A 26,379-nucleotide genomic window follows, 5' to 3' on the forward strand; every position below is an offset into this window, starting at 1 on the left:
GTAATTAATATATCAAAATTTCATATAAAAATATCTCATATATTTATTTAAATATGAAAAAAATTTTTCAAATATTTAATCTAAAAAAATGTTTACAATTAAATGATTAAATAATTAAAATAAATTATTTTCAGATACAACACCAGTGGAAATAGCCGGTCGTGTTCAACTGCTCGATACAGGGGACCTTTCAATCTTAGCAGTGAACGTGAATGACGCAGGAAAGTATACTTGTGTACGTTCAAACGATGCGGGCTCGGTCAATGGCTCAGGTTATCTGTCAGTTCACGTTCGAACACAAATCATCCGACCTCCGAGCGACACATCAGTACTTTTGGGACACACAGCAAAGCTTGAATGCAAAGTCTTGAATGACCCAAGTGTCCCGTATGACATCGACTGGTTTTACAACTCCCAGTTGATAAATCGAGCTAGTTCTCGGATAAAAATGCGGCATGACGGGACATTGGAGATCGGCGCAGTCCGCGCATCTGACGTCGGCGATTACACCTGTTCTGTGCTGTCTCCAGGTGGCAATGAGACACGCAGTGCAAGGCTGAGCGTGATAGAGCTTCCCTTCGCTCCAATGAAGGTAGTTGCGGAACGCGTAGAGAGTATTTCCCCGCGATCTGTCAACGTTACTTGGGTTCCAGGTTTTGACGGCAACAGCCAGATCAAAAAATTTGTAGTTGAACGTCGAGTGGTACCAGAAACTGGACCCATAGCCGATTCTCTGTCAAACTGGGTCGTGGAGAATGACAATGTGTCTTCTGAAGTTCGCTGGTGTCTTTTAGAAGAGTTGAAAGCGGCTGCTGCTTATCAATTTCGGGTTACAGCTGTCAATCTCGTTGGCGAGGGACCTCCTTCTGAGCCGAGTAATGTTGTGATTCTTCCTCAAGAACCGCCATCAGGACCACCCGTTGGATTCGTCGGGTCAGCTAGATCTGACTCCGAAATTATTACTCAATGGCAGCCGCCGTTAGACGAGCACTGCAACGGCCACATCCTCGGTTACATTTTGAGGTACCGCCTTCACGGTTACTACAATCAGAGTCCCTGGATAATTCAAAATATCACCAATGAAGCTCAAAAAAATTATTTGCTGTCTGATTTAATCACCTGGAAGGATTATCTTGTACAAGTTGCTGCGTATAATGACAAAGGCGTCGGTGTCTTTACAGAGGGATTGATCATCAAGACGAAAGAAGGAGTTCCTGAAGCTCCACCGACTAATGTTAGAGTTAAAGCGATAAATTCAACGGCAGTCCAAGTCTGGTGGAAACCGCCAAATCCCCAGAAAATAAACGGCATCAACCAAGGGTACAAGTTACAAGCTTGGACGGGAGGAAATTTCAGCGAAGAAAATGAATTCAAAGCCATGAAAGTACCACCGAGTCTTTTCGACCCGCTTGCTGAGCAATCGGCTATTATAAGTGGGTTAAAAAAGTACACTCTCTACAATATCACGGTTCTCTGCTTCACCGACCCGGGTGATGGCCAGCGAAGCAATCCAATCGAAGTGAGAACCAGCGAAGATGTACCGAACGAAATTGAACATCTACAATTCGATGATATCAGCGATCGCGCATTGACTGTAAAATGGAGTCCGCCGAGTGAAATAAACGGAGTGCTGATGAATTATCAGCTAAAATACATGATAAAAGACTTGCCGGAGTCAACGCGAGTTTTGAATTTCACTGCAGATGTCTTGTCGAGTAAAGTAGAGCAACTTCAGCCAACTACGCATTACAAATTTGAAGTAATTGCCTGGACATCGAAAGGCCCGGGAAAGCCGCGAGTTGCTACAATTCAATCAGGCGTTGAGCCAGTTCTTCCAGAACCACCATCGAAATTAGCTCTTTCTAACATCGATGCGTTTTCAGTGGTTCTCCAGTTCACACCAGGCTTCGACGGTAACTCCTCGATCATCAAGTGGACCGTTGAAGCGCAAACAAAACGTAATACCACGTGGTACAATATTTATCAAGTATCTGATCCGGATGCTAGCACAATTACTGTCAGTGGACTGACTCCATTCATGCAGTACAAACTGCGTTTGATTGCCAACAATGTCGTAGGTGCTTCTAAGCCTTCTGAGCCAACAAAGGAATTCCAAACTATCCAAGCTCCACCTTCGCATCCACCTATGAATGTCACTGTTCGCGCGATGAGCGCTACTGAATTACGCGTACGGTGGATTCCCCTTCAGCAGCTGGAGTGGTACGGCAACCCACGAGGCTACAATGTTACTTATACTGAAGTACGGACCAACAAGTCTCAGAGTATCACCATCGATGACCACACTGCCAACTCCTACGTTCTGGAAAATATGGAAGAGTTTGCACTCTACGAAATTGTAATGCAGGCATTCAATGATGTCGGATTTTCTTTGCCGAGTCCAAAAGCCATCGAGAGGACTCGCGAGTCTGTTCCGTCAGTGGGACCATCAAACGTCGAAGCTAACGCAACCTCCTCGACGACAATTCTCGTTAAGTGGGGCGAAGTCCCCGTGGAGCATCAGAATGGACAAATTGAGGGCTACAAAGTTTACTACAGCGCAAATGGACGCTCTTCATTTCAGTTTAGAAACATCCCGAAGAACACAACGTTCACCACGACTCTGACTGAGTTGAAAAAATTCGTCCAGTATCACATCCACGTGCTGGCTTATACGAGACTGGGAGACGGAGCTCTCAGTACTCCGCCAGTTCGAGTTCAGACTTTTGAAGACGTTCCAGGACCTCCGTCAAATGTTTCTCTGCCTGATGTGAGTTTCTCCAGCGCTCGGATCATCTGGGACACGCCTGAAGATCCCAATGGCGAGATTTTAGGCTACAAGGTTATGTACTATTTGAATAACAGCCAAGAAAGACAATTTTCCAAGGAAGTTGAGGCTGAAGCCCGAACTTTCACTGCCACTGGTCTGGAGTCAGAAAAGCACTACATGTTCTCAGTTACAGCTCAGACAAAACTGGGCTGGGGAAAGACTGCGTTCGCCCTGGTGCTGACGACAAATAATCGCGAGAGACCACAACCTCCATCGACGCCCCAGATCAGCAGGTCTCAGGTACAGAGCAGGCAGATAACATTCGCTTGGACACCTGGAACTGATGGATCAGCGCCTCTGCGTTATTACACTGTCCAAAAGTCTGAGAATGCTGGAGCCTTTCAAGTTATTCCCGAGCGAGTTGATCCGTCTCTCACGTCCTACACTGTAAATAATTTAAAACCGTTTACATTTTACCAGTTCCGGATCCAAGCGACGAATGACATTGGTCCGTCGGAGTGGAGTGACGAGTCTGCTCAAGTTCAAACGCTTCCTGCGGCCCCTTCGCGGGGAGTAACTGGGCTTAAAGTTGTTCCAATTACTACGACGAGCATCGAAGTTCACTGGGGCATGATCGAGGAGGTCCACTGGAGTGGAGATCACAACACCGGAGGCTACCGAGTCGTTTATCAGCCGGTTTCAGACTTTCCGACAGCGCTTGAAGCCACGCCGAAACAAGAAATTCATGGGATCAATCAAACTAAAATGATTTTAAGCGATTTGATGGAAGACAGAAATTATGAAATTGTTGTGCTGCCGTTCAATTCCGAAGGAGACGGCCCGCCAAGTCCGCCGGTCACTGTCTATGTCGGAGAAGCTGTACCCACTGGAGAACCTCAGGATCTGATAGCTGAGCCGATTTCCTCGACAGAAGTGTTTCTAAAATGGAAACCACCGCAAGCAAACATGCAGAATGGTGACTTGCTTGGGTACAAAATATTTTACTTGGTCACAAACTCGCCTCAGGTGCTGGAGAAGAAACAAGAAGAAGAAATCGAAGTCGTACCAGCTACTTCTCTTCAGCACAGTCTAGTTTTTCTTGACAAGTACACTGAGTACAGAGTACAAGTTTTAGCTTTTAATCCTGCGGGTGATGGTCCGCGCTCGCCGCCGATTACTGTTCGAACAAAACAAGACCTACCTGGACCACCCAGCAATCTTCACTTCACTGAAATTACTATGACGAGTATGCGTGTGACTTGGGACCCGCCAAAACTTCGCAATGGAGAAATTGTCGGTTATGTGGTCACTTATGAAACTGCTGAACAAAATGATAAGTTTAGCAAGCAAGTAAAGCAAAAAGTCACCGAAACTAGTCTTCTGGTTCAGCCGCTTGAAGAAGAAGTTACTTACACGTTTATGGTACGTGCTCTGACGATTGATTTTGGCCCTCCTGTGTCAGGCAATATTACCACTGGTCCTCAAGAAGGCTCTCCAATGGTCCCGACAGCTCTTACTGTCAGTAAAACTGTCTCCAGTGTCGAGTTGAAATGGAAAAATGGGGCTTCTGGGAAAGGACCTATTCTTGGTTACTACATTGAAATCCGTAGAAAAGGTAACATTATAATTGTTTATTATTTATTCTTTATTTAATTCTAATAAATTTATTTAGATTGAAATTGCTGAGTAAAATTAAAAATTCATATGATTAAGAGAATAAGGAAAATTTTGACTCCAACGTATTTATATAATTAAATGAGTTTTTTTAATTGAATTTAGTATCATTGGAAAAGTTTTGGCCTAAATTTGTGCCTTTATAATATTTCATATGCTTTTCAACAATAATTTATTTATTATAATAAATTTTTTAAGTATTTTTATAAATAAATTCGAATTCCGAGAGAAACGTTATTTGTTCATGTCAATGTGGTTAAAAGTCAAAAATTAATTTATATAATTAAAAGACTAAAAAAGATTTGGTAATTATTTGCACGTGGGGTGAACCCCACTTTGGATCATAACTAGGTGAAAAATTAACATTTTCAAATTCTGCTTGTTTTTACGGCGTATTGATGATAAAAAATGTCGTAAAAGAAAAAACTAAAGATTTCGATAGCTTTTTTGGCTTCATAAGTTGGAAAAAACTTTTCTCATGTTTTTGGATAAAATTTATATTTTTTTTTTTTTTTTATGTTTTTCATATATATAAAAATTTTTTTTTAAGTACATAAAAAAACGAACAATTAAAAAAAAAAATTGAATATCACAAAATTCTAAAAAATTTATAAATTTTTTTGAAAATTTGTAAAATTTGTTAAAATTGTAATAATCAACTTTTTTTTTTTTTTTAATTGTTCATTTATTAATGTATTTTTCAAAAAAAAAAAAAAAAAATATATCAATAAAATTAAATAGAAATTTCGTTCAAAAAAAGAAAATTTGAAATGTTTGACCACACTTTTGTAAATATTTACCCAAGATTTTGTAACAGGTATATCTTTATCATAAATTGGGTTTGAATTTTTCGATAATCATTTATAATTTAAATAATGGAGAGAGTAAGGAAGACTTTGTGACGAGCATATGAATATTTTGAAAGGAATTTTTAATTAAATTTAGTGTTATCAGAAAGGTCTTGAAAAAAATTTGTGCCTTGTGGTTTTATATATTTTTTAATAGTCAATTTTTTATGTGAAGTTTTTGAAGCAGTTTTGAATAGTTTTTTGGTTCTATAAATTTATTCAGTCACATTTGTCTATCGAATTATTTGTAAATAATTTTAAAATAGCACTATTATTTTTAAATTTATTTCAAAAATACTTAAACTATTTAGAGTATGATTAGAAAAGATCAAAAAATCATCAAGTCAAAATTTTCCTATTCACAATTCATAAATCTCGTCAGAAGTATAGTGAAATTTTTTTCTATGGAAATTTATGTAAAACAATCTAAATAATATTTTATTGGAATAAAATATTTATAAATATTATTTAAAAAAAAAAATAGAGGATTATGTCATATCCTCATGTGGTTATTTTTTTTGAGACAGCCAAGGAAGATTGGCAGCATTGTAAGTTTATTAAAAAATACCCCGATTGGATTTAATTTTTTGTTAAATAAATAAAAAATAATTAATTAAGAGTGCATGAATTTTTCATGAAAAAATGGCTCCCTTGTATTAACAAATTTATTTTAATTACATTAGTTTTAGAGTGTGAGGTAGTTTGTAATTTAATCCAGTACTTGTTGAAATTTGGTCATCTATTTTTGAAATAATTAAAATTCTGATGATAATAATGAATTTTTTATTTATCAGATGACACTCGGTGGCAGACGATAGGAAAGAGTGACAATGGACCGCTAGACGACTACACGATATCGTACCAAAATCTCTTACCTTCAACGGCGTATCTCTTTCGAGTGATCTCTTACAACCGCTACGGTATCAGCTATCCCGCTTACTCAACAGAAACAATTTTGACACCTTCAAAACTGTATCTCGAGTACGCATACCTTCAGCATCGACCGTTTTACCGGCAGACGTGGTTCATGGTGACACTTGCGGCCACGTCTGTCGTAATTATTATCATGGTGGTGGCCATTTTGTGTGTCAAGAGCAAAAGCTATAAGTACAAACAGGAAGCGCAAAAAACTTTGGAAGAGTCAATGGCAATGGATATTGATGACCGTCAAGAGTCTGATCTTTCGCTTTACCGCACACGTCCTTCCGGTGGTGCTTTAAGTATTGGAAATGGCTGTGGGACTTTGGGTAAACGTGGTACTATTGCCAGGAAGTCAATGCACCCACCACCCCCACCTTTACACGGCAAATCCCCGCCGAGGCCTTCTCCGGCTTCCGTTGCTTATCATAGTGACGAAGAAAGTCTTAAAGGATATGATGAGAATCCTGATGATAGCAGTGTTACGGAAAAACCTTCTGAAATTAGTTCAACAGACTCTCAAGTAAATTCTTTTAATTTATAAAACATGATACTGATATCAGCAAATAGATGATTACTTTTTTTAATTAATAAATTAGCGCTACATTTATTTTTAATAGATTTTATGGAAATTTAACTATTGCATTTTTCCGATTAATGCAATTAAAAAATTTTGGTAATTATTTACAAATAGGGCCAACCCTATTTTTGGCCATAATATTTTTTAATTTTTCGTATTCTGCTTGTTTTTACGCCTCATTTATCCCTTATGTTTGTAACCCGGTACCCATTGCGGTGTATTTATATTAATAACTCGAAGAAAATTCAATATTTTATTTTTAACTCTCGAATCGTCGTTTTTTAACTCAAAAGAAAGTCAGTTGTAAATGCATTTAATTAATTTAGTTTTTTAAATAAGTTTAAACTGTAAAGTTAGTTACTATCATAAGGGTTGTGATAAAAAATATCGTGAAAGAAAAAAATGAAGATATTGATAGCTTTTTTACCTTCAAAAGTTGGAAAAAATTTTGGCTCGCATATTTTCGAATAAAATTTCTATTTTATCTTTTTTTGATGTTTTTAATTTTATATATATATATATATATATATATATATATATATATATATATATATATATATATATATATATATATATATATTTTTTTAAAGGAAAAAAACGAACAATTAAAAGAAAAAAAAATTGAATATCGTAATTTTAAAAAAATTTTTTTAATTTTTTCGAAAATTTGTTAAAATTGTAACAATCAACTTTTCTTTTTAATTTTTCATTTTTTTTTATGTATTTTTCAAAAAAAAAAAAAAAAATATCAAAATTTTTGAAAAAAAAATGTCCTTAAAAAAAATTAAAATTAAAATGGTGGACCCCACTTGTAAATAATTACCAAAAATTTTGCTATTTTTTAACTCAGCTAATTTGGTCGGTTAATTTAGAAATTACAGTAATTTAAAATTTTTTTTTAATTTTAACTTTTGACTGTCTCTCCCTGCAATAACTATTGAATGCGATAACTTACTAAGTTGCCGTAAATTTTATCTAAAAGCTTATTAAATAAGCTTTAATTCATATAGCTATATATTTTCCTAGATCAATAAGTTTAAAAGCGACAGCAATTTAAAAGTTTCAAAGTTGGGAAGATTGTCAGTTTTATTGGTTTTTGGCGCAATTACTATTGAATTGAATAAGTTATTAAATTCTTGTAAGCTGAATCTGAAAGCTTATTAAATAGGCTCTTATTTATCAATTTATATATTTAAAAAAAAAATTGAAAAATAAAAAATTTCACATTTTTCGGTCTATTTGATCAAATTTTCCATTTTTATTTGTTTTTACATTTTATTAAATAAATTTATTTATGTATTTTCTCACTTGCTGTGGCTTAGTGTTTATATATATTTTTTTGCAATAGATAAAAAATACAATTTTAAAAAAATTATCAATTGTCTGTTAATTTCAGTATCATAAAATAATTAATAGTAAATTTTTTTTTAATTTTTTTAACAAATAAATTTTTTATTATTTTTCAGGGTTCAGAGAGTGAAAATGAAAGTGTTCAATCAGATCCCCATTCATTTGTAAATCATTACGCAAATGTTAATGATTCATTACGACAATCATGGAAAAGACAAAAACCAGTGCGAAATTATTCATCGTACACTGACTCAGAGCCAGAAGGTAGTGCTGTAGTAAGTTTGAACGGCGGTCAAATAATAATGAACAACATGGCACGATCAAGAGCACCGCTGCCTGGTTTCTCGTCATTCGTTTAATTAAGCACCGGCTTCAAAGAAAACAATTAATTAAATGGAGATATAAATTGTCGATTATTTTATCGGCACTATTGTGATATATACATTGTTAGATTATTAAAATGTTTTTAATAATATTTATACGTGTGGTTATTAAATCGATCTCGATAACGAGGATTGAGCATTATTAATGCTTTAGATAGAACTTTTTTTATAATTATTAATAACGAAATATTATTACTATTATTAATATTCAATTATTGAATAAAATAATAAAGCTTTATTATTGTATGTATGTAAACATAGACACATGTCACTTTCATATCACTTAAGAATAATTAGATCACCGATCTCTAATCATCAAATCCATACTCGTGCCACTTAATCAGCCGTGATTAAATAATTAATAGAATAATTAAAAAAAAACAAACGAAAAAACATTTGTTAAAATGATTTTAATCTTCAAGATGTACTTTAGATTACAAAATAATTTGTAAATTAGTGCTTTTTTTATACTCCATGTACTTTTCTATATTGTCATATCATTTTTTTAAATGAATTTACTGATAATAACTAGCGTAGTAATTAAAAAAAAATATTAGGCGATTGAAAGATTAGAATGCGATGAAGTGAATGTTAGTAACAAGTTATTAATTAATGAATTTTTTAAAATAAGTGTAAATATGCAATATTAATCGACTGAATTTAATATTTTCTATTTTTTTTTTTTTTTTCTTAAATAATAATTGCCAACAATTATTGGTAGCTAAATTATAAACTAGTATTTGTGTTTCTCTTTTTTGTTTTTTAAACTGTAATAACAATCAAGTTTATTACTAAAAGGCTGATTTTTATCTTTTTATATTCTTATTAATGCTTTTACAAAGCATTCAACTATTATTACTATTTAGAGTGATAAATTAAGAAAGGAATGCCTGATAATGATCGCGGTAACTTAATAAATATATTAATTATACAAACACTGCCCAAGTATTTAGTTCAAATGTATTTTATGATTTATTTATATTTTTTAGAATTTAAAAATGCCTTATAAGTTTATATATAAATAAATAAAAGATAAAAGAATTAAATAAGTAAATAAATGCTATAAATAAAAAATGTATTCTTTTTTATTTCTGGACGGAAAAAAATAAACTGTAGCATTTAAATTATAAATATTACATAATGATTATTAAAATCAAGATTTTACAGTTTGAAATGGTAATTTTTAGCAGTTGATAATTACTTATTACAAATCAACTATTATTTATTACAGTTAATTTTTTTCCGTGTGAATGTTCTTTTGAGGGTTGAAATATAACTAATGAATTTTAAAATGTATCATTAGAATTAACTTGCTCAAAAACAACGAAAAATTTGTTTAAATAAATTCAATGATAAATAAAATATAATAAATTACACTGTAATTTATTGTTAAAAAATTTTAATTACAAAAAAATTATTTCAGTTATTATAAAAATGTACCCTCACATTTTTTGTACCAACTAGTGAGATTGGAAGGTAATTTTTGAAGAGAAGATTGTTTAACAGCAGACCAAACAGCGATGTCAGCAATATTAAATAAACTTTTACTTGAAAACCACTGATTGGCTCCTAGTAGTTTGTCCAGAATATTTAAAGTAGTTTGTTTGTCTTTTGGCAAGTTTTGGTGCGTCAATTCATAAGCTAAGTCTAGTATCTTGTCAATTTTAAGCGTTTCAGCGACAGATTGAGTCTTCTCGTAACTCTCATTGTCAATTAGTCGTACTAAGTAACGCAAGATATTTGTTTCTCCCAACACAGTCTGGCTATTGAATCCAGAGACAATCAATTGGGTGTCTTGCACTGTAAAAATTAATAATTATGATCACAAAATTCAATAAAACCTATGACACTGAAATTGAGAGACATCTGATCATTTTGAGAATCTTTTAAACAAACAAATTAGAGCAAGAAAATTTTATTGAAAAATTTCATCTTTAGAAGCTCTGAAAAATTAAAAATGAGATTTTTATAAATAATTTTCTATGCTTAGATTATTTTTCGAGGAAAATCAAAAGATTGTCATGTGTCTGGTAACTTCAGTCTTATTAAAACCTAGATTAGAAATTGAAAAAAAATCTACCGTCTCTCCATATCACTGATAAATCTATCACGCTGTCTTTATCGCTTGGCTTACTCATTTCAAACCCTGCTAGAGTTTCAGAAAATATACTACAGTGATGATGAGGTGATATTCGCAGGTCAACGTCATCCCAGAGCTTTTTGACAGCTATCAAAGAATAACAAGGTTTTTTTGGATTAACATTTATCACCAAATTTCCTGTAACCGGTGTCTGAAAAATAAATAAAATAATTAATAAAAATATTTGATGAATAATTTGTGGTAAAAAATTATTTAATTTACCCTATTAGTTCTTTTGGCTTGTGGTGCTTTAGTGTCAGTATTATTTTTAAGAACATTGCACAAATTTAAAACTTGCTCTTTAAGTTCGGCTAATTGAGCTAGAATATTTTCCTGTCTCACTTCCAATGCCTTAACTTCGGCCAACGGAACCTGAAATTAAAAAAAAAAAAAAAAAAAAAAAAAACATAAATTATTATTTACAATTATTGAATTAACCATACAAAATAATAAATATTTAAAGAAATGTTGGTTAAACCGGTAAACAATGTTGACATATTTATATATCACTCGTATCTCAATTATTATTATCTGCCAGTCGTTCCAGGTAATGATTTATAAAATAACCTCATAATTAATTAGTTTATTTAAGTTTTACTTGTTTTTTTGAATAATCTATATAAATACTTGTACAGGAAATGAAAAATCTGGTGGGGTGTAATGGAAGAGATACATCGATCAAGCCAACAGTGAGAACCATATTCTCTCTACTCGGATCGAGTGATTAGTGACCGTTTAAATTTCGGGAAGAGTTCACGCCAACGTCGTCGTTGAACCTAAATATCTTTTGCGGGATTAATAAACATTTACAACGCCATGGATCTACCACGTGTAAGTATTATTAGAATAACACTATCACCTTTCATCATCGTCACCAATAATAAATCTTAAATCCTCAAAAATGACAATTATTTATACAAATAAGTACCTTTGTAATGTTAAAAAATTCATCAGTAACCTCGGAGACAATTGTGCACTTATGTTTCAATGAGTCGCCATCGTCATGAATATTTTTCATCTCGTATATGCATAACGCTCGTTCAATTACTGTGTTATGATTTATTATTGCTTTCATTTCATACATAATCGTCATTTTTGTATTATTTACGTTTTATTACACTCTTGTATTAATTATTATCACATATATTTTTATTAACTTTTTTTTTAATTACCACAATGAATTTTTTTTTAACTGTTTTCGAATTTTTCAATTTTTCACCGCAGCCATATTTTATTTTACATGCGCGAAAACCCCCACTAAGTTTCAATATGGCTGTTTATTAAATTTATCGTCAATTGAAATAACTTTTATCACTACTTGACATTAAAAAAATTTTTAAAGTAATTTTTTTATTAATTAAAAATTTTTTTTTAATCACTAAAAAATTTTTAATAACTTTCACTTTTATTTGACACTTTGACTTTGGAGCTGTCAAAAAAACATGGCGGATTACTACGTAATTCGAAATTTTTTTTAAATCACTGTTTTTTAATTGATCATTTCAATTATTATTAAAATAATTACAGAAAAAAAAATTATTAATATCTTAGAAATTATTTTTTCATTATTTTTTTTTTAACTGAAATAAAAAAAAAATATTTTAAATTTAGCGGGAAAATTCCGGATGTAAAATCATCAAAAATGAATTAATTTTTTTTTTTAACTTCTTTTAATTTTTAAAAATTGTAATTAATTAAAATAATTATTAAAAAAAATTTTAAATACCTGATTGAAAGAAAATATTCAAAATAATAAATAAATATATATATTTACAATTATTAAAATAATCCGTCAGGTGGCAGTTTTCTTGATAGGAGGTGGAAAAAAATACATTCGTCAATATTACATGTTAATAACAAACAAATAGGCTCTGAAAAAAAAAAGTAAATAGTAATAAATTAAAATAAATGATAATTAATAATAATAGTGGATGAATAAATGTTAAGTGGTTTGTTAAAAGTAATAAAAATATTTTAATTGATATTATAAAATAAAACAGTGGCCTCTTGCGAGGCTTGATGGTAACTAAGGTTAGACTGCGTTCTTTTCGCGGGTTAACAAGACAGTGCTACGCCTTTATTTCATCAGAAATCAAATAAAATAGCTGTTAATAATAATATCAACAGTGTTACAAAACAATTAAAATTAGGTTGACAGGTAATAAGTCATAATAAAGTGACAGAAATAGGTGATAGGAAGTGTGGTTAGAAAAAAAAAGGTAAAGCAGTGTTGGTAAAAAAAAAAATATTTTTTCTTTTTTCAGTTGAAACCCCAGTGTCGCCGCCTAGAGTTGCATCTAGGAAAGTACTGGCGACCAAGTAGAAGTCGTCGAAGACGATTGGGCGACGCTTGTGCACTCGAATTGATCGATAAATAAAAATATCACAAGATTGGATGGATTTATCTCAACATTAATAATATCATACAAAATTATCAATATTATTTGTTGGATTTAATTGGTAAAATTTTATAAAATTAATTTTATTGACAGTGTATCAGCCGGTAGATTAATTAGACGTATAAAATGGCGGTGTTATAATCAACCAATCAGGAGGGATTTTACAACTGCTGTTGGTGAAACTACTAAACTATAGCTCTGAGGGGCCTCAGTAAATGATTGTATATTGAGTTCCCCCTTTACAGCTCAGGTTCCCTCGCGTCCTACCAAACGTTCGCTCGTTAACTTGGTTTTTGTCTCGTCAAGCTACGCCAGCCTAAAAGCCAACAACCAACCAATACAACACACAAGTGAAATCAAGAGTGCGTTAGTGAGACGTTTTGTTGTTGATTTTTTTTGTTGCGCATCACACACCAACCGGTTGATGATTACTGATAAATAATTATTCAATATTTTAATATAATACTTTTAATATTTTGTTAAATATTAACATTTTTACGGGACACCATGAAAATATTATATTTCATCACGTGACAGACACAAATGTGGAAAAAAATGGCGCTAAGATCAGAGTACAAATATGGGTTACAATTTATTATTATTACAATATCATCAATTGTATTTGTTTACAAACGCGGGATTTCATAAGCCACGTGTTAAGTGACATTTAATATTACTGTGACTTTTTTTTTATTGTATATGGCTTTTTCTTTTAATTTAGATTTCAAATTTATTTTTATTTAATTTAAAAAAATAAGTGTAATTTACAATATTTCGTTATTTAAAGTGAGATTTAAAAATAATTCAAAATGACGGGCCGAGGTACTGGTACCAAAAGACGAGGTCGGCCACCTAAGTCGGTGGTGATGGAGCGTCCGAAAAAATTTCAAATGCAAAACTGTAAAAAACCTAAATATCTACAAAATAAGGGTACGGATACTCCAAGCTCTCAGCCAAGTACGCCGATACCATCACGTGCTAATTCTCCGTTGGGCAGCGAGTCGAGCAAACGTAGTATGAGAAGTAGGAAACAACGAGGAGGAAAAGCCAGAAAAGGTGGACATGCTGGTCCATATTCAAGACGCGGTTACAACACTAACGTTGATTACCATGATTCGGAGTATCATTACGGCTCGGATTTTGGAGACGAATCCAGTGAAAAGAGTGAAGTCGAAGACGAGGTACTGCCGAGCGATGTCGAATCCTCGGAATCAATCGAGGAACCAGATCCGTCCAGCGACAGTGATTTTTCACTGTCTGGTTTCAGCAATAACAGCGGTACTCCGAGGAAGTCTTTGCTCAGCCAACAGAGACCGCCTAGTCCTGAGCCACTGTGGTTACAACATCGTGAATTACCACCACTGGAACTTCCCAAGTCATCAGAAGACTTGTTGCTGGCTAATGAATATATTATGCCTTGTTTGTCTATCTACGAAGTCCTGAGACATTTTCGTACGCTCGTACGTTTGTCAATGTTCAGGTTTGAAGATTTTTGCGCGGCAATTAACTGTGAAGACCAGACCAATCTTTTAGCGGAGATTCATATCCAGTTGATAAAGGCGCTGTTGCGAGAAGAAGACTCACAGCAGACACATTTTGGTCCTCTGGATCAAAAAGACTCAGTAAATGTAACTCTGTACTTTGTTGATCCAATGACTTGGCCAGAAGTACTGAGATCTTACGTCGAAAGTGATAAAAATTTTGACCAGTCTGTTTTACAAATTTTACAGACCACTGAATATCCATTTTCATCCATTGACAATCGTATTAAAATATTGCAATTTCTTACAGATCAATTTTTAATAACAAATCCAGTACGAGAAGATTTAATTCACGAGGGTGCAATGCATTACGACGACCATTGTCGTGTTTGTCATCGCCTGGGAGATTTACTGTGTTGCGAAACTTGTCCAGCTGTGTTTCATCTGGAGTGTGTTGAACCACCACTTGTTGATGTACCCACGGAAGACTGGCAATGCAACATGTGTAAGGCACATAAAGTCACTGGTGTTGTTGACTGCATCCCAGACGTCGAGAAAAACGGGCTGCTGTGTCGTCAAGAGCACCTGGGTTTTGATAGACATGGTCGCAAATACTGGTTTTTAGCTCGACGTATTTTTGTTGAGAGTGAAGACGATAAAGTTTATTATTACAGTTCTCCATTACAGTTTGAGGAGCTGATGAATTCTCTCGACAAAACGGAAATGGAAGTTGCATTATACAGAGAATTGTCAGATTATAAAGATGAAATAATTAAACAAATGGAATTAACCGAGACAATTACTAATCAATATAAAGGGAATAAAAAATCGTACTTGGAGATGGAAAATGCAGCTATTTTGAGGAAACGAAAAGAGTTGAAGGAAAAAGAAGAAGAGGAAAAAAGAGCTAAAGAACGTGAAGAGTCTGGTGAAGTTGATAAAAAAACTGACGAAACTGAGACGTCTGGTGATGCTGGTAAAAATGAACGAGCTAAAGATGAAATTGAAGATGTTAATAGTAATGAGAAAGCCAAGTCGAATCCACCGTCAGAAATGGGTGACGATGAAGAGCCGGATGAAAAAATTGGTAAAGATGGTAAAAAACACACTATTGTTACTAGATCTAAAACTGGTTCACTTACTCCGCGTACTTTTAATATGGACGATTTGAAAAGACGCACGGGTAATGAATTGGAAAAGAGTTTTAAGGATGACAGTGCTGACAGTGGTCGTTTAACCCGCCAGAAAGCTCATCAAATAGCCACTGGTACTCACCTATTCAAACTTGGTATGGATTGTAATTATAAATCTTATGTCAATCAATTTACTACGAATCCAATTGCATTGAATAAGCCACAGAGGAATGAAGAGCGCGATAAAAAACGTCATTTGTCGCATAAATTTTCACTTACTCCAGCGTCAGAATTCAAATGGGTGGGAAGTTTGACGGGTACACGTGCGTTGCTGGTAAGTACCATAAGACAAACAATTCTTCAGCTGGAGAGTGCTATTCAAGCGCCGTTTATGCACACTAACTGGCCGTTGCTGAAAAAACCATGGACTACAGCTGTGGGCTCATGCTGCAATCCCCGAGATTTCGCTCGTGCTCTTATTGTACTTCAGGCGTGTATTAAATCCGTTGTATTCGCAAGTGTTTGGCATGATCAATTGGGTCACGTTAAGCTGCAACGAGTTACCGCTTTGGAAAGAGAGGAGAAGAAACGACAGGACAAAAAGGAGAAAAAAGAAAAGGAAGACGAAGAAGAACGTAATAGATTGACATTTAACTTTGTAAAGTATTCATTAGGACTGAAACATCAAGTTTGGAAGCAAAAAGGCGAAGAGTACCGTGTTCATGGACAATGGGGATGGCTATGGATATCCGCAAGTCGTCGTTACAAATGCGGTGATACTTCTAAATGTGGATTAAAAGGTGGACCGCAAAAAATAATGGTTCAAATTCGTGATATGAATGGGCTTAAGATTTTAGCTCTTGATCCACCTACTTACGACTATTTGATGCAAGTTCACGGTTTATCGCCCAAGGAAGTCAAACAGGAAGATGTTAAGCCGGACATTAAGGAAGAAGTTGAGTCAGAGGCTGACAAAAAACCCACCGATGATGTTAAAAAAGAAGATATTAAGACTGAAGTCAAGGATGAAAAGGATGTTAAGTCAGAAGATAAAAAATTGAAGGTACCGTTTTTGGAGAATATGAAAATAGAAAAAGTCTTTCCTGTTATTGATAAATTTGAGGAGATTGATGTCATGAAAGCTTTGACAACACCAGGACGATTACATTATCCAAAGGTGGCTAAAAAAACCCGGATCGATGAATTTTTATCACGTCGTGCTCATTTAAAAGTACTGGAAGAGCGGCGTCTTTCGCAGACAGAAAAACACGACGCTAGTTCAGCTGTTAAAACTGAAGATGAAGGCGATAATGATGATAATGAAGAGTCTAATAACACATCGCTTCAAAGTATCTTAGCTGGTAAAATGCCTAATAAATCTCTTGCACCGCCAGTAAGAGAAATGCTTATCACTGTTGCTAAACGTATCCAGCAAGTTAGAAGCCAGTACGCTGCAGCGATGAAGATAGGCAAAGGGAATAGTTGTTATTCCCGGTATTGTAACATGACTGGAGCCGCTGCTAAGACACCTATTACACCTCAAAGTTTAAATTCAACTTGTTACTCGCCTATTTGTTTACAGAAAGCCAGACTCAAGCGTGATCTTGTTAATTTATTACGACGTGCAAACGCACTTAATAATAATCAAACAGCTGGTGGATTGGTGACGCTCACATCTTCGGGAGTCAAAAAAATAGAGATTACTCCTACTAAACCAACTAAGGAGGAGAACAAGGACGCAATCAAACGTGATCTTGAATCGGCTGTCGCTTCAGCAACTCACTGTACTGAAGAAGTTCCAGCAACAAATGTCTCTGTTGAAAAAGACAGTCCTAAAGCTAAGCGCGTTAAATTGGAAGATGATAACGTTGATGTTGAAAGTACTGATGTTAAATCTGAAAAAATTGATGAGATTAAATCTGAAGCTGAGGAAAAATCTCCCAACAACAATGCTGGCTCCAAGCTGACGATTGTTAACAAACGTGGTAGAACGGTACAACGTTGTTCTGTTGCTAAGGAACTCAGTGCTGATGGAACTGTCAGAGTTTACTCGACAGTCAGTACTGAAGGCAAAGTTTACTTGAAAAAAGTTGCTGTCACCAATGCTGAACGCAACAGAAAGAAACGTGCTCCAGTTAAGTATCCACTCTGCTCGACTTTCTGCACCAAGGCTAAGCAGAGGAGTATATTGTTGTTGCCGCAACACGAGCTTAGAAAGTTATCAAGAAATGCTGGTAGAATTCCAACTCAAGGATTCCATGCTCAAGCTAAGGTAAATTTTTTTTTTTTACATTTTTACATTTTTTCTAATTTGTGCTTTTTGAGTGAAGTAAAGTACCCAGTACTTGAACACTTATAAAAATTAAACCAGTACTTCAACAAACTTTTCGAATTTTTGTAATACAAAATTCGTATATTTATTATGAGTAATATGCGCATGTTATAATTATTTTAATGATACAGAAATTGATTTCTGTAAGTTTTTTCAATTATAAATCAAAACAATCACATTTTTTTAACTTAAAAGTTGACATGTCGAGAATATATCCGATAGATACTATTTTTTTCATGAAAAAGTTACTAAATCGTAAACCAAACAGTGAGAAAAAAAAAAAAAAGTTTATCATCATTTAAAAAAAAAAATTGTACCACCCAATGAAATAGTCTTTTAAATAATACATATTTTTTGCCAAGACATAAACTATAATTTTTATATTAAATTTTAGCGTCTTACACCTTCAAATTTTAAAAGTGGTACCCAGAACTTGAACAAGCTGGGGCCATATAATTTTAACAGCACTCTAATCTTTAATAATAATAATAATTACTGCAAGTTTTATAGCTAAAATTTAGTGTAGTTAAAAATTATTGAACGTTTTGAATTGAGTTTTTTTTATTTATAATTGAAAATTTAGGGGAAAAAATGTAATTAAAAAATTAAATATAAATATTTCTCATTTTTAAATGAACATATAAAATATTCAGAGTATTATTTTTAATATTATTCAATAATATTTATTTATTTATTTATTTATTTATATTAAATGCCAAGGAACAGGCCGAATGATATAAACCCATGACTAAAAGAGGAGTAAAAATAATTAACAAATATTAATTACTTATACATAATTAATTTTCTTACAGAGACTTTTGATGAATTAGATTCATAATAATAATAAATTATTCAATCAACTACTGGATACTTTACCTTATCTAATAATTTAAATTAAAAATTATTTTATTATTTTACAGGCAAATATGTCAGTGTGGCCGTACCAGTGTCCAAGGCCCTTGTTCAAAACCTGCTGGTTGTACCGTACAGTCGGTCTAAAATCACTAGCAGCCGCGGCACTCCAGTTGAGAATACTCTGGGCATGTTTGAGGTGGGACGATATGGTGGCTAAGCCTTTGTCAGCTGACGGAAAACATCAGATAACTACTGACACTGAAATAATGTCGCTGGAGATCTTGAAACACCGACATGTAGGACAGTTTATGGATCGAGTACAATATTTACGACGAAAAGTTGTCATTCCGCTGGAACTTCCTAAACAAATTCGCGAAGTTACATCCATACGAAGTGGACTGAGGAAACGTAAGCGTCCAGAGTCACCACAGAGCACTGAACCGCAGGTGTCCGAAGAATGGGTTGATGAAGACAAACTTGATTTATGGGAAATAAAGCAATATGGAGACAGGTAAAAATTATTTATTATTATTTTTAATTAATGCACGCTTTGGGATTTATAAACTCATTCCTTTCCACAATTAACAATCTCTAATTGAATAAACTAACACATAAAATACTTTGGCGTGTCTTTTTTCTATAGGTTAGAAAAGGCTAATGCCCAGATTATTACTAGGAGTCGATCTGGCGGACCTCAGAGTGGTGTGATGAACCGTGGATCATTGGCGGGCTCGAGTGATCAAGTTAGTGGTAAAGCTACGCCTGAAGAGATTAAAGAAAAAATAGAACAGCAATTGAGGATGCAAAGAGCTGCTCATCAACAAAAACGAGCTCTTGAAACTCTTAAAAATCCTTCAAATTCATCGCCGCAGCTTCTTAAAGTTACAACTAATACCAATCAAGGTAAAAATAATTTTTTTGTTTCAATAAGTATTTTTGGTAGTCTAATTTTCTAGATAAAAAAATTAAAAAGTAAATATTCGCAAATGGGGTCAATCATCTTAATTTTTATTTTTTTTAACGAAATTTCGATTTGATTTTATTGATATATATTTTTTAAATATACATAAAAATAAACAGTAAAAAAAATTTATTATCACAATTTTAACAAATTTTCAAAAAAATTTATACATTTTTTAGAAAATTGTGATGTTCAACTTTTTTTTTTTTTTTTTTTTTTTTTTATAATTGTTCGTTTTTTTATGTACTTTTCAAAAAAAAATATATCAAAAAAAGATAAAATGCAAAGTTTATCAAAGAACATGAGATTTTCGATATCACCACCATAAATCCGTCGTAAAAACAATCAAAATGAAAAAAATGTTAATTTTTTACCTAGAAATGGCCAAAAATACTTTTGACCCGATTTGGAAATAATTATCAAAAATTTTCGTAAAAAAAATTCTACATCTACAAATTTAAAAGAATTACAAGTGCAATTTTTAAAAAAGTATTTTTTCATAGAAATTTTATCCAAAAAGATGAAAGTCAAAATTTTTTCCAATTTTTGAAGGCAAAAAAACAATCAAAATTTTTATTTATTTTTTTTATCATAAATGCGCTGTAAAAACAAGCAAAATAAAAAAAAATTTGAAAATGTTAATTTTTCACCTAGTTGTGGCCCAAAATGGGGTTGACCCCACTTGTAAATAATTACCAATTAAAATTATTAAATGTAATTACTTTTAATCAGAAAAATTTTTAATCCCAACAAATTAAATTTTTTTAGATGGTGCAATTAAAGTAGTGTCAAAGGTGGCGATACCAGTGAACCCGAATACTTCTCAAGGAAAATCACAATTGACTTCTTTATTAACAACACCGAATCAACACAAAACAATTACTCGTCGTATCTTCATGACTAAATCCGCGGATGGAACAACACGCATGGTGTCTGGTCCAACGAGCATTCTACCGAAGACAACATCATCACCCGCAGTTCTCAATCAACAGTCGCTAATAAAAACTGGTACTCCCAGCACACCTGCTCAACAAGGACAGCAACGTGTTCAAATTTTACGTGGACCTGACGGTAAATTGCAAGTACGTGGATTGATGCCAGGCCAACAGTTAGTTCAAATGCCTGATGGTAAACTCCATGTACTAAATACAACTCCTACAATCGCTGCGTCTACTGTCACAACGCCAAACTCAACGACTACGGTTGTTGCTTCACCGCAGTCTAATGTCAAAACAGTAACGACTAAGTTGACACCTGCCAAAGGTACCTTGGTGAAAAGTATAGTTCAAAGTCCGCAGATACAACCGACGACTCCAGTGACATCGCGGATCAAGACTGTGCCAATGGCCGCAGTTTCTAATACGACTGGTGTTCTAACACCGCAGAAAAATACAATCGTGATGGCTAATTCAGGACAAATTCAGCTTCAAGGGCAAGTTATCACCACAAGTGGGCAGGTTCTCAATGCGAATCAAATAGTAGTTAATAATGCAAATTTAGCTCAACAATTAGCGAGTGGCAAAGCGCAGCTTGCTACCGTTGGTGGTCACCAAGTTATTATAAGGAGTGCACCCACAGGTAACCAAATCGTCATACCAAATTCAGCGAGTCCAGGTATAATTATGAAGACGAATGCTATCCAAAAAACTCCGATCGCAGCTCAAACGGTAACTTTGTCAGTCGCAAGTCAAACACCTGCAGCACCTACAACACCAGTGACTACTAGGGTCCAAGCTCCTGTTAATAATGTAACACCAGCGACACCAGCTGCTACACCGATAGGAGCAACTACTCCGGTAGCAGCAACAACCGCGGCAACAACTACTACACCAACTTCATCTATTCCTGCGGGTACAGAGGCCTCATTACTCGCTTCACAGCCGCCTGGTACTGTGATAAAATGCGTAACAGCCCAAGTCATCGGAACGACTCACGGTCCCAGAATAGTTCTCCAGGGTCTCCAGGGTGCAGATTTCACTCCTCAGCAATTGGCGATGGTTCAACAGCAAGTTAAGCAGCAGTTAGTTAAAGCTCAAGAAACTACCGGTAAACAAGGTGTGTTAGGGCCTACTAAAATTTATCTTGCTGTTCAACCTGCGACTCAATCAACACCAACGACGCCACAAACGACGACTACTACTGCAGCAAAAACTCCTATAGCAATAAAAACTCCAGCTACTCCCGCGCCTGCTTTGACTCCGGTAAAAACTCCGATACCAGTAACTCATATAAAAGTTGAGAAAAATTTAGATATGCCTAAAATAGCTCCAGCTCCAGCTCCAGCTGACAAACCCAAAGTCGTTGTTCAACAAGTCAGCAGAACAAGTGTCTCTGAAGATGAGCCCCAAAGAACTGTTTTGGCTAATGGACAACAACCAACGACAATTAAAACAGAAGTTACTGTTAAAAATGAAGAAGATAAAGATACTTTTACAGTAACGGAAGATTTTATTGAACATTCGGTGAGAACAGCTTTGAAGCAGGAAAATTTAAATCCAGAGATAACTGAAAAACTTTTAAAATTTCAACGTTATCGCGAGCGAAGCAAAAAAGACGCTGAAAATTCAGTGTCGAATATACAGCACCAACATACGACACCAGTAGCACGTACGACCTCGCGTAAAAGACCTGCACCTGGAGGTACACCAATAACAGCCGCGGCTGGATCAATAACACCGTCGACAGCGCTAAGAGACTCAACGCAGACAAATGAAAAAAGTAACGAGTGGTCTGAGACACCACGCAAGAAGATTATTGTAAAACAAGAGCCAAAGGAATCCCCCAAGATGGTGTCCAAGCAATTACTTGAGGACAACAGCGGCATTAACAGCAACGCCATTGGAAGTAACAGCACCGGGAATGCCAACGAAGCAGCGGCAGCAGCTCAACGGAACCGGTCATTAAAGTTGAAAGATTCACAGGAAGCACGTAAGAAGCAGCAGGTACATTCTCGCATGCAAGTTCTACTTTTTCGTCACAAAGAACTTCTCAAAAAGGATATATTGAAAAAACGCGCACTGCTGGAGAAGGAATTACAGATTGACATCCAAAAGGATTTATCAGCGGAATTGACCACCCGGACCAAGGCTGAGCGGCATAAACAGGACGAGGTAAAAGTTGGAAGCGCTAAACGCAAAGCCAACGCACAGGTCCCTACTCAGGTCAGTCCAAGTCGCAGCGGGGGTAAATCGAAAAAGCATCGTGCTCCAAGTCATCTTCATCATACTCCACCGGGTGGATCATCATCGACGCCGAATCGTCTGAAAAAAGAAAAACTTTATTGCTTATGTAGAACACCTTACGATGAAACTAAATTCTACGTTGGGTGTGATCTATGTAATAATTGGTTCCATGGCGAATGCGTTGGCATCACCGAAGAGATGAGTAAATCACTTTCAGAATTTGTTTGTACTGAGTGTCGACACGCTAGAGATACACAAGAGCTGTATTGTCTTTGCAAGCAGCCTTATGATGAATCTCAGTAAGTCTTTTTATTTACTTGATTCTAATATTATTATTAATTTTAAGTTTTATTTTATTTATTTATTGTAACTTAGCTGATTTTCTTTGATGTATTTTTTTTTTTTATTTTGTATTAATTTTTGTACGACAATTATTGTATTGAATTTTTATTTTATTGTCAAGTAATTTACTGTATTATTTTAAGATTCTACATTTGTTGTGATAAATGTCAAGACTGGTTCCACGGTCGTTGTGTTGGAATATTACAGTCTGAAGCTGATAATATTGATGAATATGTTTGCCCTAATTGCCAAAAAAATTCGTCAGTTAATTTTGCAAATATGAAAAACCTTGATAATAAAGATTTTGATTTATTGAAGAAACTAATTAAGCAAATGCAGGTGTGTATCAATTGAGAGATTTTTTACATTTCAATAAAATTTATAATTTAAAACAAAAAATTATGGATTATTCATTCATTTATAAATTAATTACAGGCCCATAAAAGTGCATGGCCGTTTATGGAACCCGTAGATCCAACTGAAGCGCCGGATTATTATAAAATAATAAAAGAACCTATGGGTAAATAATAGTTGTTTAATTTAAAATTAAAAAAAAAATTTTTTCTTTTTATTAAAAATTAATTAAATACATTTATATCGACAGATCTTCAAACGATTGAATTCAGGATAAACAGCAGATCATACAAGAAACTGAGTGAATTTATCGGTGATATGACGAAAATATTTGACAATTGTCGTTACTACAATCAAAAAGAGTCGCAATTCTTTAAGTGTGCCGAGTCGCTGGAAACATTTTTCGTCCATAAAATCAAGAGTTTACGGGAAAAATTTTCTGAAGGAAAATAAATACAACAGTTTTCAATATAAATAAATAAATAAACACTTGAGTGATTTTAAAAATAATTTTTGCATAAATTCAAGAATTAAAATTTTAAATATTTAAATTTAAAATAAATGAATTATTTTTATTTATTAGAGTCGTGTGAATGTTTAAAAAAATGAAAAAAAAAAAAAAAAAAAATATATTATTAATTAATATTTTTTAGTGTAAATTAATATTAATCTCAACGATGTAAAGGTTAAAGAAAATTTAACAAGAGATCAAATAATCTCTATTTAATATTCACGCGGCGCTAAAACATATTTGTAATATCACATTATATTTTTTTGTTCAAATTGAAATTAATAGGATTATAATTATAATTAATACATAATAATAATAATAATAAAAAAATTATTTAATAATAGTGTCTATAAAAAAATTTTTCTAAATCATGATCATAATTTATAGAATTAACGATTAACACCGTAATGATCATGTTAATGATATTAAACAAAAAAGTACATATAAAATAATAGCTAACATCGTACACAAATTTTCGTGCCCTCTATAATATTATAAATTATTAATATTAAAGTAAAAATAATAATGAAATAATTAGAGCGTGCATAATAAATTGTACAAATTTATTTATTATGCTCATAAATAATTAATTCATTGAGATTGTTTTAATCACATAAATTTTCTATGCAATTGTTTATAAACGATAACATGTTAGATTGTAAGATATCTACGAAACGATAAATTTAATATTAATAAAAAAATATAATGATTTAATTAAGTAACAAATCACTTTGTAAATAATAATAATTATAATTTAAAGTAATAAGAGATGTTAAAGCATCTGAAAAATTTTTTTGGAAATTTTTATCACAAAATTGCCCTTTTCAAAAATCAATACACTCGAGGTAGTATTGTTAATACTTATAAATAAGTAAACAATTGCAGCCAACGATTTATGCAAAACAATAATTATTTACATCACTTGAATTATTGTATTTTCATTTTTTTAATGACATTGATTGCCTTTTTAAAAATGTAAAAATTATATCATCGTTTTGTTAAAATCAATTTTATAATTTGATATTTTTCTTTATTATTATTATCTTGGTATTTTGTTGAAAAAAATTAAAGTAATAAACAAAATAAGGAGTACGCAAAATTGTAAACAAAATATTGTGTTAATTAAGGTAATAATAATTATAAAAATAATTAACGAATGAGCTATGTACAGTATTTTTAATTCATGTTCTAGGGTAACGCCTGGCGAACAAATTTTTTTAAACAATAATAACGATAATTAATAATAAAGAAGAATAATTAAACTCAATTAAATCTGCGATAATATTAAGAAAAAAAAATATTGAATTATTCATTTTCAAAATTAATAAATAACTATAGTTTTTTATGTATAAGTTAGAGTTAATTATAAGTGCTATATATATTTTTTCTTAATTATCAACAGTGTAAATGTTTTTAGTTTTAAAATTAATTTAGATATTAAATATGCTAAATCTCACACAGGGACACGATTTAACAAATTTACCTATTGTGACGTACACACGTGCACACAATGTTAAATAAAAAAAATGATTTAATAAAAAAAAAAAGCCAAGATTAATTTCTAATTTATAATTATAATAATAATTACATCAAATTAGTGCCAGTATATAATTTTAAGTTTTATTTTAATTGTAGTCTGTGCTTTTTTAAAGCTGATTCGTGATAATCGAAAAACAACTTGAATTTTTAAAATCATGTAAAAATGTTCAGTAAAAAAAAAGCTCTTATACTACATAGATTATAATAAATATATTTGTATTAATTTTAATTCATTTTTTATTGTTTCTACTGCACAATATACTAAATTATTTTATTTTATAATTTTAATTTTTTTAAATATTTAAAATCTCTTAAATAATAATTTTATGAATTTTTGTAAAAATTTTCTGCTAGTAATTTTATATTTAAATATTTAAATTTAAGTGAAAGTTTGATTTATGATTTCATTTATTTTAAGCCTTGAAGAAAAAATATTAAATTCAGTGTAGTGAGATAAAATAATACTGAATTTAAAAAATAAAAATTTTTATAATAATTAAATTATAATAAAAATTCCATTTATAGAATTTTTTTAAAAAAATTTTAAGCGCGAATTTTTGAAAATATTTTAAGCGCGAATTTTTAAAAATATTTTTTTTTATAATAATTGACTGGTTGAAAAAATTACAA

The 26,379-nt window shown here is 32.8% G+C and overlaps 3 protein-coding genes across 7 annotated transcripts in view; 2 read left to right on the plus strand and 1 right to left on the minus strand.

Moving 5' to 3' along the window:
- Sdk (sidekick cell adhesion molecule) overlaps positions 1–8,756 on the plus strand; it is a 35,865-nt gene extending 27,109 nt beyond the window's left edge. For all 3 annotated transcript variants that reach the window (XM_074249828.1, XM_074249829.1, XM_074249830.1), the window contains 3 exons: positions 135–4,382; positions 6,084–6,730; positions 8,254–8,756. In XM_074249828.1, coding sequence (XP_074105929.1) covers positions 135–4,382; positions 6,084–6,730; positions 8,254–8,496 — 5,138 coding nt within the window. In that variant the 3' untranslated portion in view covers positions 8,497–8,756. The remainder of the gene's footprint in view (positions 1–134; positions 4,383–6,083; positions 6,731–8,253) is intronic.
- A 1,128-nt stretch (positions 8,757–9,884) lies between these two features.
- Positions 9,885–12,079, minus strand: LOC141531814 (aminoacyl tRNA synthase complex-interacting multifunctional protein 2). The gene is made up of 4 exons (XM_074249838.1): positions 11,589–12,079; positions 10,883–11,032; positions 10,601–10,811; positions 9,885–10,320 (listed from the first exon to the last, which is right to left on the minus strand). The coding sequence occupies exons 1-4, from the start codon at positions 11,751–11,753 to the stop codon at positions 9,947–9,949; spliced, it is 900 nt and encodes a 299-aa protein (XP_074105939.1). The 5' UTR covers positions 11,754–12,079; the 3' UTR covers positions 9,885–9,946.
- Positions 11,039–25,978, plus strand: E(bx) (nucleosome-remodeling factor subunit NURF301 E(bx)). Of its 3 annotated transcripts, none has more exons than XM_074249826.1 (8): positions 11,039–11,491; positions 12,925–17,945; positions 18,926–19,371; positions 19,504–19,763; positions 20,590–23,302; positions 23,489–23,684; positions 23,781–23,865; positions 23,950–25,978. In XM_074249826.1, the coding sequence occupies exons 2-8, from the start codon at positions 13,869–13,871 to the stop codon at positions 24,150–24,152; spliced, it is 7,980 nt and encodes a 2,659-aa protein (XP_074105927.1). In that variant the 5' UTR covers positions 11,039–11,491; positions 12,925–13,868; the 3' UTR covers positions 24,153–25,978. The 3 variants fall into 3 exon arrangements, with proteins under 3 accessions (XP_074105927.1, XP_074105925.1, XP_074105928.1); XM_074249824.1 differs by lacking the exon at positions 11,039–11,491 and adding an exon at positions 12,490–12,818; XM_074249827.1 differs by lacking the exon at positions 11,039–11,491 and adding an exon at positions 12,490–12,818 and having other exon boundaries at positions 19,537–19,763.
- Positions 25,979–26,379: the final 401 nt, after the last annotated feature.

This window comes from Cotesia typhae, unplaced genomic scaffold (assembly GCF_013202065.1).
Source record: "Cotesia typhae breed Kobodo isofemale line unplaced genomic scaffold, CoteBio_Ctyphae contig_50, whole genome shotgun sequence".
Classification (NCBI taxonomy): Eukaryota; Metazoa; Arthropoda; class Insecta; order Hymenoptera; family Braconidae; genus Cotesia; species Cotesia typhae.

Excerpts from the sequence above, each read along its gene's own strand:
- LOC141531814 (XM_074249838.1), bottom strand. The coding sequence starts at position 11,753 with ATGACGATTATGTATGAAATGAAAGCAATAATAAATCATAACACAGTA. Across the intron at positions 10,812-10,882 it reads AAGCCAAAAGAACTAATAGG|ACACCGGTTACAGGAAATTT; the intron begins GTAAATTAAATA and ends TTTATTTTTCAG. Across the intron at positions 10,321-10,600 it reads ATCAGTGATATGGAGAGACG|TGCAAGACACCCAATTGATT; the intron begins GTAGATTTTTTT and ends TAATTTTTACAG.